At 43.2% G+C, this 12,676-nt stretch overlaps 1 protein-coding gene across 1 annotated transcript in view; it reads left to right on the top strand.

Moving 5' to 3' along the window:
- CDAN1 (codanin 1) overlaps positions 1–12,676 on the top strand; it is a 79,546-nt gene that overhangs the window by 16,587 nt on the left and 50,283 nt on the right. The window contains exons 4-5 of the mRNA XM_082275499.1: positions 306–487; positions 8,967–9,086. Coding sequence (XP_082131625.1) covers positions 306–487; positions 8,967–9,086 — 302 coding nt within the window. The remainder of the gene's footprint in view (positions 1–305; positions 488–8,966; positions 9,087–12,676) is intronic.

The raw sequence follows: 12,676 nt of genomic DNA, 5'->3' as shown, positions 1-12,676 counted from the left end.
CACATCGGGCTCCGGTATGCATTTAGTGGGGTGGGGGGGGGGAGCTGCATGCAAAAGGATTTTCCAAACGCCTGCCTTTACAACCACTTTAATGCCGGGGGTTTACTTTTTCCTCTAGCACTGTGAATGTTTAACGAGACACGAAAAGGTAGAATTGTTTGTATGTTGTTTTATGGCAAATTACTTCAGAAAACCAGTTCATTCTAAAGGGGTTCACATACTTTTTTTCTTGCCACTGTAAATAGAAAATCTCTTGGATGAGAATCATTGTGCAATCATGATGCATAATCTATTTTTCTTTGAAGGTCCAAACTACTGCAGCAGACTTCATCTCCATTGGCATTAGACCCCATCACTCCCACCAAACAGAGCTACAACCGAAACCCCAGTGTTTCATCTGATATGCTGACGTACGCTGACCCTGACAAGGTGTCCTGTCAGAAACGACTAGAAATCCTTGCTAAACTGTATTCATCTTGTATTACAGGTAGGTCTTCCTCACATTCTGGATCTGTCTGGTGTATTTTAAAGCGGATGTGAACTCACCCCAATAGTTATATTTCTTATTGCCGATTATGTTATAAAAAGTTATTACATAGGAATTCCAAGTATTTGTATTTAAAATCAGTTTATTTGCAGACTGATCTAGGGCCGCATGAGAACCTCTGTGGCTTGTACAATGGTGATCGAAAGTTTGGGCACCCCAGGTAAAAATTTGTATTAATGTGCATAAAGAAGCCAAGGAAAGATGGAAAATTCTCCAAAAGGCATCAAATTACAGATTAGACATTCTTATAATATGTCAACAAAAGTTAGATTTTGTTTCCATCATTGACACTTTCAAAATTACAGAAAACAAAAAAATGGCGTCTGCAAAAGTTTGGGCACCCTGCAGAATTTATAGCATGCACTGCCCCCTTTGCAAGGCTGAGACCTGCCAGTGGCATGGATTGTTCTCAATCATCGTCTGGGAAGACCAGGTGATGTCAATCTCAAAGGTTTTAAATGCCCTGACTCATCTGACCTTGCCCCAACAATCAGCACCATGGGATCTTCTAAGCAGTTGTCTAGAAAACTGAAAATAGTTGACGCTCACAAAGCTGGAGAAGGCTATAAGATGATAGCAAAGCGTTTTCAGATGTCAATATCCTCTGTTCGGAATGTAATTAAGAAATGGCAGTCATCAGGAACAGTGGAAGTTAAAGCAAGATCTGGAAGACCAAGAAAAATATCAGATAGAACAGCTCACAGGATTGTGAGAAAAACAATTCAAAACCCACGTTTGACTGCACGATCCCTCCAGAAAGATCTGGCAGACACTGGAGTTGTGGTACACTATTCCACTATAAAGAGATACTTGTACAAATATGGTCTTCATGGAAGAGTCCTCAGAAGAAAACCTCTTCTACGTCCTCACCACAAAAATCAGTGTTTGAACTTTGCAAATGAACATATAGACAAGCCTGATGCATTTTGGAAACAAGTTCTGTGGACCAATGAGGTTAAAATTGAACTTTTTGGCCGGAATGAGCAAAGGTACGTTTGGAGAAGGGGCACAGAATTTAATGAAAAGAACCTCTGTCCAACTGTTAAGCATGGGGGTGGATCAATCATGCTTTGGGGTTGTATTGCAGCCAGTGGCACAGGGAACATTTCTCGAGTAGAAGGAAAAATTGATTCAATAACCTTTCAGCAAATTTTGGATGGTAACTTGATGCCATCTGTGAAAAAGCTGAAGTTAAAGAGAGGATGGCTTCTACAAATGGATAATGATCCTAAACACACCTCGAAATCCACGGGGGATTACATCAAGAGGCGTAAACTTGAAGGTTTTGCTATGGCCTTCACAATCTGCTGACCTCAACATAATTGAAAATCTATGGATAGACCTTAAAAGAGCAGTGCGTGACAGACAGCCCAGAAATCTCAAAGAACTGGAAGACCTTTGTAAGGAAGAATGGGCAAAGATACCTCAAACAAGAATTGAAAGACTCTTGGCTGGCTACAAAAAGTGTTTACAAGCTGTGATACTTGCCAAAGGGGGCAGTACAAGATATTAACTCTGCGGGGTGCCCAAACTTTTGCAGACACCATTTTTTTGTTTTCTGTTATTTTGAAAGTGTAAATGATGGAAATAAAATCTAACTTTTGACATATTATAAGAATGTCTAATCTGTAATTTGATGCCTTTTGGAGATTTTTCCATCTTTCCTTTGCTTCTTTATGCACATTAATACAAATTTTTACCTGGGGTGCCCAAACTTTCGATCACCACTGTATGTGTTGGCCTGTGAGATGGGATGTATCCTCTACCACAGACTGCTTTTACAGACAATTCAGTTGGTGGTGGTTCTTTTTTTTTATTTTTTTATTTTTTACAAGTAGAAACTTTTTATTGAAGATTAATACAAGCAAATGCAATCTGAGCAGCATGTTCAAATAGTAATCAACAGGGAGGCCATGAGAACCGACTACTATAGACCTGTAAAAGGACAGCACATGAAAAGACTCAGTAGGTGTTCTAAGCATAAGGGCAGCCTAATAAAATTCTATTGATTAACGCCTGATAAACAAATGTTTAAAAGATTTGATCTGCGGAAAACACTGTGAGCTAGCATTCACCAAGCCGTTTGGTTGAAAAAAATAGGGGGGAGGGCAGAAAAGGCGAGGAAAGGAATAAATGTGCAGGGTAAAGGGCAGGACAAATATTGGCAGAGAAGGGAAGGAGGAGAATCACAGGACGACACAATTTCCAGTAGGGAAGGAGCTGCTAAACAGCATAATTCCACTACTTTAGGTGAATGGGTTAACTAGAACCCCATTAATCTTTCAAGACTCACCAGATCTTATCAAGATTTTTGGGACAATTTCTTCCCACTTGGTCAGCTTGTTCATCAGTAGAGCATTATCTATAGCAGCTTATTGTGCAGTATTATGGTTAAGTTACAAGTTTATATTTGGGCGGCATAGTGGTGTAGTGGTTAGCACTTTTCGCCTAGCAGCAAAATGGTCGCTGGTTCGAATCCCAACCACTCTGTACCTGCGGGGATTTCCTCCAGGTACTCTGGTTACCTCCTACACTCCAAAGACATGCTGGTAGGTTAATTGGTGCCTGTCTAAATTGGCCCTTGTATGTGTATGCATGAGAGTGAGTTAGGGACTTTAGATTGAAATCTCCTTGAGGGTAGGGACTGATGTGAATGTACTACGTATATGTAAAGTGCTGCGTAAATTGACAGCGCTATATAAGTACCTGAAATAAAATAAATTTAAAATCCAATGCACTTACATGTTAAAACTTCCAATTGTGCCTCGCTTCCTCTTTGACGTCCTTTCTGGTCCGCGTCTTCCTCCTCAGGATTGACGCAGGTGTTTGCTGCATTTGAGTATCCAGGATTTCCAGTGAGTCTAAAATCCAGCTGACTGGAACGTAGGAAGAGTATTCCATTTTTTTATGATATGGACTTTGTGAATTACACTTCATGTGTTTTTTGAATAATTTTGAACATTTGTAATCATTGGAAGATGGAATAGATTGCCCACCCCCTCCCCGTTTCCTGCAATGAGGACATATCTCTGAAATACAAGTGTCGACATACATTGACAATTTGTCCTAAACTCCACCCACTTTAATTCCTTTCACTGAGTCTTCAGCATTTAGGTGGACAGTTAAAGGTTTCAAGGCAAGAGCAAACAGACCTGGGAAAAGGGGATGGCCCTGTCTCGTTACCCTGGACAGAGTGAAAGGAGACAGTGAATTCATAATGCGCACCTTGGCTCTAGGTGCCAAGTAAAGCATATGTAGCTAAGCAATAATTTGGGGACCATAACCAAATTTGCAGAGGACAGCCCAGAGGTAGGTCCAATCTACAGAATTGATTGCTTTATGATCTAAGGAAATCACTACCCTCCAGGCTGTCTGCAGCTGAACAACCTACAGGTATTGATATCTGTCCCCCTGCCCGACATAAACCTTGGTTTGGTCTGGGTGTACCGAGACTAATCTAACCATATTTAAGCGGTTTGCCAAAGTTTTTGTCAGGATATTTACATTCACGTTTAAGAGTGAAATTGGTCGATCTAGAAGAGCACAAATCAGGGTTTTTGCCAGGTTTAGGAATCCCTATAATTATCGCATCCAACATAAAGGTTGGCAGAGCACCTTAGTCAAGGGATTGAAGTAGAATTGAGTGGAGTCTTGGAGCCAGCTTTACTCTTTGAGAAATTGTCAGGAGACCATCAGGTCCGGGCGTCTTTCCAGGCTTTAGAGTGGGGATGGCGATTTGCACCTCTTTGCGTGTGGTGGGGGCATCCAGTTTCTCCCCTGTAAATGTGTGTTAATCTTGGGAGTTCGATAGGTGCTAAATAGGGAGGCAAAACTTAAGGGGTCTGCCCAGAAACAGTGTTCTTTAGCCAGCGAAACCAGCAGCTTTGTTTGTTTTTTTTTCGCCCTGTCCAAAAAATCCTGGTGAAGGATTTGAGTTTTTTTTCTTTTTTTCTTGGAGGCATAGAGAAGGGATATTTTTTAGGGCTATATGTAGGGATGAGTATGTAGAAGGATCCAGAGTCTGTGTAAGATCCTAAGTAATTTCCAAAGTTGTAACCTTGCGTTCTGCTCGAGTAAATTCAGTCCATAGATCCTTCCTGACTCCTAAAATGAGCTGGAAACCTCTACTTGTATAGACTTTGAAAGCATCTCAAGTTGCAGAAGAAGAGGCAGTATGGGCAATTAGAAGCCTAGCAATCAAACAGATCTTATCTGTAAGACATATCACCCTTTGGATCCGTTAACCAGCATCTAGATAGTCTCCAGAGCTCCACAGACTATGTCCCAGAGGTGGTCAAGGATAGAACGAGGGCATGGTCTCATATGCCCTGTGGCAGGACAGCAATTTCCCAGACCTTTGGAAGGAAAAAAAAAACCCTTGTAAACAACAAATCAATGCTGGAGAGTCTTTTGTGGGTGGCCAGATGGCAGGTAAATACCCACAGAGAGGGTTTCTGTCCTCTCCAAACATCGATAAAATGGAACGCTGGGGCTATTCTGTCCACCCCAGGGTGGTGAACCCTATTAAAGTGACTTAAAATAAAGATAATATCTGTGGAGTGGATTGTCAAGCATGCCACAAAATTATATAGCAACTGAATCGGGACCGGGGGAGGTAAATAAAGGCCCAGCAAAATCATTTCTATAGAATCAAAACTGGCATGAATAAAATAATACCTTCTTTTTTTTTTTTTTTTTTTTTATTTAAAATTTTCAAATTTAACAAAACATAGGATATGGACATGCATGTACATAACATATATCGAAACAGCAATATGCGGTGGGGGTAGGGGGCAACACGGCCATTGCCGATAACTAGGGTAAGGGGGCAAGGAGTAGGGGGCGGGACCAATCTCCAAAACATAGAGTCCAACAATGGGGAATCAAGTGGGGGTTGCAATAGAGAGATCATGACGGTTCGGAAATATGAAGGAGTCAGGGGGAGAGTCCAAAACGTTATTGGCATATTTCGAAAAGACACTCCACTTGGCGTTGAAGGCCGCAATCGCACGTGGGGCCTTCGAGTCCATATTGAGGCGATCAATGGACTGGAGCGTGGTTAGCTCTGACCGAAGCATGGCTACATGGGGGGGGAGGTGGCAATCCAATGTTTTAGTATCAAACGCCTTGCAATGAGTAGTGCGGTCAGGATCCAGAGGCGAGGTGGATTCGCTGCGGTGTCGGACCATTTCTGCAGACGCTTGTCCCAGTAGCCAAAGAGCAATAACATAGGATCCTTTGGTACGGTGACTGCGGCCACTGTGGTTATAAAGTTCAAGACTTGGTCCCAGAATGCAGAGATCGGGGCGCAGTCCCAAAATTTGTGGAAGAGTGAGGGGCGCTCCTTGCGACACATAGTGCATTTGTGGGCATCTTGGACAGTTTTGTCTGATAAGAAAGGAATGTGTGCTCTGTGGAATATTTTGAGCTGGGTTTCTTGCCACACCGAATTGGGAGTAAGAGCCAGGGTGGTCCGAAGACCGCTGATAATCTTGGGCAAAGTGTCATCAGCCGGGAAAACCTTGAGCCAGTTTGCTGCTGAAGAAGTGAAGGAAGCAGGTGGGCAGAGTCGGATAAGTGGTTTATATATGTCAGAAATAGTATACTTGCCAGAGTCCAATAAAGTGTCAATGAGAGATGGCCTAATCCTGCCATCAGGTTTGGTGTGCGTGTCCCGGATGTAGTGACGGCATTGCGCCAGGTAAAAGGATTCCGAGGGGGGCAGAGTGAACATGTCCATCATGTCAGCGTCAGAGCGCAGTATTCCTGTTTGAGGGTCACAAAATTGGTAGAAGTTGACCAGTCCCTTTGACTTCAAAATAATACCTTCTAAACAAGTCAAACACCAGGTCCAGCAACCAAAAGGGGAGAGATTGATGTATCAGGAGACCCACTCCTCTGGAATAATTGAAATAAGTAGAGTGGTAGTGGTGTCCCACTCAGGGCCTCTTTAAACTAAGAATTCCAGTGCCCACCAAGTGGGTTTCCTGCAGGATGCAAAAGTGAGGAAGATAATCTTTAAGGATTTGGAACACTAAGGAGCGTTAAACAGGGGAGTTCAATCCCGGACTATTCCATGAGACTATAGTACAGGGGACCATAACAAAGCTGTATAAAGAATATGGGTGATGGAGGCTGACAAGTGGTTGAATCCAGACAAAATGAGGCATGGTATAAACAAGATCATTCTGCCCTAAGGCTTAAAAAACCATGGTGGAGTGTATAGAAAAGAACAAAACATGCTGGCTCAATGAAAACTTAACCCTAAGCACATCATTTCCTGAAACCCCAGTTTGGCATGGATAGTATCAAATGATTTCCTCAGGCTGGGTTTCCACAGAGTAGTCTGGAAGATGAGTAATTTTGTATTGCCATAGACAATATCTCCCTGTGAGCAAGCTTCACGAAGGATCAAATCTTGGTTATTAAAGTGAAGCAGTTTAAAGATGATAGTGTAAGGTGGGCCGGTTGCCATAGGCATACAGTGAGCATATTCCATGGTGAAGAATGGCATTTGGGGGAATTGGTGTCAACTGGCATTCAGTAAAGGTGGTGGAATTTTAAACCCTCTGCACCCAGTATACACAAATTGTTGCTGTGGTTACAGTTCTCTGAATCTTCTGTTCGTGACTCCAAATAGCAGACTGTGTAAATCAACAGTATGGCCTCTCTTCTATATAAGAGACATGCCGTTCAACCACAGTAATGCGTTCACAGAAAGGATCCAAGTCCCTTCCAATTAATCCTATGTCCAGCTGTAGGTGATCTATTTTATTGGTCAGAGCCGCTTGGCACGTTAATGTGGCAGCCATAACTGCTGTAAAATTAGCGCAATCCACCAGCTGCCAACTTGGTGTGTCTGTGTATCCGTGTGTGCAGGAGTGGAGGAACTGCTGGAGTCCCCCCCCCAATTACAATGTGACATTAGGCGCTCCTGTGTGGTGGGTAGGTGGCTCACTCTTCCCTTTGGGCATAGCCCCATGGGGGAAATGGGAATAAAGCAGGCTGCAAGTCCAGACAATGTTCTACCCCAGTAGCTGGAATTGGTGGTCAACAAGCAGTTCTGGGTAGGTCTCATGGCTTAATGGCAGTGATGTCCCTTCCCTCCTGGTTTGGACTGAGTGCAATAGTGAGGAGAATTTATTAGAACTTAGGGAAGCTTGCCTCTCCATGTGGAGAGAGCTTAATAGTAAAATGCCACCAGTGTGTCTTGCTGGGTCTCCAGGTTAAAGAGCGGCTCCTGCTCTGTAAAGCTGCAGCGGTCCTTCCCAGTTGAGCTCTTGGTGGGGGGCAAGTGTACAGGCACAAGCAGGCTACGGGAGAGTCAGTGTGCAGAGCCACTGGTGTTGTCCACCCTGGCTCAGATTCAAGAAGGGCTCCCACTCTGCACTGCTGTAATGTCTCCCACCTCCCAGTCAGGTTTCCTTGATAGAGCGGTAGACAATGAGGCCGAGCAGGCTGAAGATGACCCTTCGGTAGACAGTGAGGCAAAGCAGGGTCCGGACCACGTCGAAAAGCATCTTCCTACAACGCCATCTTGGACATGCCCCCAGCTGGTGTTGTTTAAAGGGGGGAATTTACATTCTAACAGTTTGACAGCAGCCAACTCTTAAAAGAGGAAGTAAAGCCTAAAGAATAACTTGTACCTATAGGTAAGCCTAAAATAAGGCTTACCAATAGCTACTGTAAATATCTCCTAAATGTGTACCGTTTAGGAGATATTTGCATTGCACGCAGCCGATGACGTCATTGGCACATACGCTCGGAAGGAACGGCTACCCGTGCCGTAAATGGAAGGCTCCTCCCCATGCATGTGCGCAGTGACATCACGGCATCGGCCTGTCACACAGCCGGAGTCCGCGGACCCGGAAGGAAGACTGGGAGAAAATGGACGCTGCCTCCATCGCTAAAGAGCTTTGTTTTCAGGTAAGTTTTACATAATGTTCTAGTATGCGATGCATACTAGCATATCATGCCATTACCTTGCAGTAAAAAAAAAAAAAGTAACCAGTGGTTTACTGCCAGGAATAGCTAAAGAATTAATGTGGAGGTGACGTTTGAAGCAAAAAAGGCATCCAATAGCTGAGAGGGACAGGTACATCTCCCAGCCCCGCTGCAGGCAGGCTGCCAAACTCTAAGCCAGGATGTGGCTTGAAGGGACCCTGTGCATTCAGGGCAAAGGTCTAGAATGCAGGTCCTCTATGTTTCTGACCTTCATTCCTGAATGCACAGGGCTCCAAATACTATTACCGCTCAGTACATCATTCAGCCTCCTCCTGCCATATACTTTGACAGACTGGCTGCAGTGGGGCTGGATGCATCTGTCCCTCCTGAGTGTACTAAAATGTCAGGATGCCAAGATCATATACATCCAAAAAATGTAATGGTAAAATATTGACAAGTTACATTTTATCTGCAGAAAACCTTGTGCCAAATATATTTCTGGAGTTCTTTTTTGTCCTTCAACTGCTAATCTCCCGGGGACCAGCCATCGCTGAAGATAGGAACTCTGACCTCGAGATTACCAGAGGATTTAAAGGTGACTGGCAACAATATTTTAGTAATGTATGCAGAGTTTAAAGTATAACTGAAGACTTTTTTTTTTTGGTTAGAAATGTGGATCAGGTTTTTATTGCTGTGTACCTTTTGGGCAAATTCACTCTCTCTATTTTTCCTGGTGACCAAAAGTAAAAGGAAATCCCAAAATTTTGGGTGGTCAGCTGAAAAGGAATAGAATAAATCTTCCAAAGGGGACACTAGTTTTGATGACCCTGCTTGACTATGAGGGATTTCCTGTCACTTCCTGATTTGGCTATGGGACAGGAAGGGAGGGGAAGTCTCCCCAGTGCAAAAGTAGTGCATGCATAAATGAATCGGCTGAAATCACATTGCACAGAACTGCATGTGAATCGCACAGGACACGCAACGGGATCCTGTGCGATTCACATGCATTTCCTAGTGTGATTGGGCCCTTACACGGTACAAAAGGGAAAAAAAACGTTTTCAGTTATACTTTAGTCATGTAGCATCAAGTCATACCCTTGATAAAATAAAATATTTTGTTGAATTTTCCTTTTGCAAGAAATTAAAATAAACATTTTGTTTTGCTGAATTTTTGGGCCTTGAAAAAAGTAATCCATTATGTCAAGTCATTAATCCTGTTGCTGCCAGCTCTGTTTTGTATTTTCTGCACACCTTTTGAAAAATAGGCCTAAAAATAGTGCAATATGGCAAAAAGCTTAACCGCGCTAGTGACTAAATAAAAAAGCTGCAACTTCCAGTGAGATACCACAAATAAAATTATAACAATATAAATATATTATAACAATGAAAAATGATTAATGATAAAGTGCATAATGAATGACCAGTGTAAAATTAACACAAAAGTGACCAATTATATCTGATAAATAAAATGTTGAAACAGTCACATAGTGGCTGAAAAAAGTCCCAAATGTGAATGATGAATAAAGAGGTAAACATTTGAAATAGCACATAACAGACATACGATATGTTGTCTTCCACCACCTGTGCACCAATCCACCACCGCATGCAAGTCTGCTTACCAGATGACACCGGTAATGGAGCCGTGCCGGTTTAGGAGATATTATTTGTACCTACAGGTAAGCCTTATTATAGGCTTACCTGTAGGTAAAAGTGTCAAAAAGCAGGATACAACCGCTTTAAATGTTTGAGGTCTACCAACTGGTTTTCAACAGTATTCAAGTGTGCATACTTGGAAGGCCATTCCTAAACCTCAAAGTAGAATACAAAACATTGTTGAAATATATGTATATTTACTATTTTACCCACCAAACAATTTATAATTATTTTTTTCAGTCAGTCTTGTGTTGTATACACCTCTGCCACACTGCCCAACCAGGACGATCACTCTACTATTCTGCCCTTTTAGTTAGTACTACTGCTTGTTAGATCACTTTATTGCTGATTGTACAAAAGTGATGAGGCCAAGCCATTGTCCAGTGAGAAGACTGGAGTTAGATATGTGACATACGAATTTGCATTGCTGAACCAAAAATAAAAGCATAACTTATGTAGGGCTCGACCGATAAAGTTTTTTCAGGGCTGATACTGATTTTCCGGTCACCCTTCAGGCTGATAGCTGATGTTAGATGCCAATATTCTGTACATTTTAAAAAATCAACACCATTTTTCGACACAAATCTGGCACTGAACATGTTAATGTTTGTTAAAACTTTTTAAGATTAAGGGCTCGTTCTTAACACCATACCTGCATGAAAACGAATGGGAAAACCGATCTTCAGAGATCTCTGAAGACGTCACAGGAAGTGACGAAACGTGTTAGATTGGAACATATAGCGTAACAACGTCGCGTCCGGTGGAACGCAAGCCGGAAGCTCCGCTCGCCACTCTTCAGAGCGGACGTGCAGCTTGTTAGCTGACCACCGGACATTCGTTTTACCACTTATTTTACAATACCACTTGCTTTTAACCCATTTGTGGGTAGTAAAAACTTTAATTATACTACACCATCTGGAGCCTTTCCTTTTCCCACATATGTTTGATCTACACCCTGGCCTGAGGAGGAACCCTACACCAGTCCATAGGAGAATTAAAGGGGAACCCATCCCGGCTCGGGGGGCCAACTAGGCGTGAGTGGTCCTAATGCCATGTTAGGGGTATATTCAGCAATTAGGACCACTCACGCTTAGTTAAAGGCAATCATTATCATCTACTTTTACATTCTATAGCTGCTCCTGCACCATTCACTTTAATATACTATTTATTTATTATATTTATTGTTAACACAAACTCCCTAGCGTGGGGAATATACCTTGGTATATTATCTCACATCATTGTAAATCGCTGGTTATCAGACACCATCATCTCTGTGATTACTCTGTCCAGCAGTTGGGATCTTCCATCCAAATGTAGCCTCCTGTTGTTTTTTTTTTTTTTTTTTTTGTTTTTTTTTTCTGAAACATAGCTGTTGTTGTTTGGGTTAGTGGTATTTCACTTTGTGATTCAGCTTGTTTTTTCTGTGCTGCATTATATAATTCAATATATTAGATGGGCCCAAAGATTTTGACGTATTTTTGGTTTTTGCAGTTGCTGATCCCATGCTCGCATTGTTTGTGCATGTGTTGCACACTGCTGCTTTTCCTGGAGATGGTTGAGACTAGAAATAGCCCAGGCCACACTTTTTCTGTCTGCATCCATCTCCATTCAATTTGAAAGAGAATTTATAGAATACAGATAAGGTTTAAAAAGCTGGCTGCCCCCCCCCCCCCATCTGTGGGTGGCTGGCTGGCACCCTGCTGTGGGTGGCTGGCTGGCACCCTGCTGTGGGTGGCTGGCTGGCACCCCTGCTGTGGGTTGGTGGCTGGCACCCCACCCCTGCTGTGGCTGGCTGGCACCCCACCCCTGCTGTGGCTGGCTGGCACCCCACCCCTTCTGTGGGTGGCTGGCTGGCACCCTGCTGTGGGTGGCTGGCACCCTGCTGTGGGTTGGTGGGAGGCTGCTGGCTGGCACAGGGGCTGTGGGTGGGTGGCTGGCTGGCACAGGGGATGTGGGTGGCTGCTGGCTGGCATGTCCTCTCTGGTCCAGCCGTTCCATGGCATGCACTGTCTAAGGCAAGGGAGGCGGCCTATCTGGTTAGAAGCCAAGACTCAGAATGTGCAGGCCCTGTTCGCAGAGGCGTGTGGCGCAACATACGTAATGACGACGTGTGCTCTGCGCACAATATCGGTAAGTTTCCTGACCGATCCCGATACTTCAAAAAAAGTGAATATCGGCCTCTGATAATCCGTCCCACCGATAATTGATCAATCCCTAAACTTAAGGCAAAATTTATTGTTTTAAGTTTTGGATAAAGAGAAAAGAGGGATTAGAACACCTGTCAGGGTATGCAGCACAGTGGATTAGTTCACCACTACTGTGACATCTAAACCTTTCTGCGGGTCCTCTGCAGCAATAAGGAGGCAGCTCACTGCAGTCTGCAAACAGTGCTAGCTACAGAGGTCCCATTAATTTCTCTGTACAAATTAACAAAATTTTATTGCGACACAGGTTTTCAAACTTTTGCTTTTCACTATAGATGACTTTTGTTGTTGTTGTAGATATTCCCATTCAATAGCACAGAGTTGGTCT

This window comes from Pelophylax lessonae (assembly GCF_965119305.1).
Source record: "Pelophylax lessonae genome assembly, chromosome: 13".
Taxonomy (NCBI): domain Eukaryota; kingdom Metazoa; phylum Chordata; class Amphibia; order Anura; family Ranidae; genus Pelophylax; species Pelophylax lessonae.
This window is presented reverse-complemented; position numbering and strand designations above follow the sequence as displayed.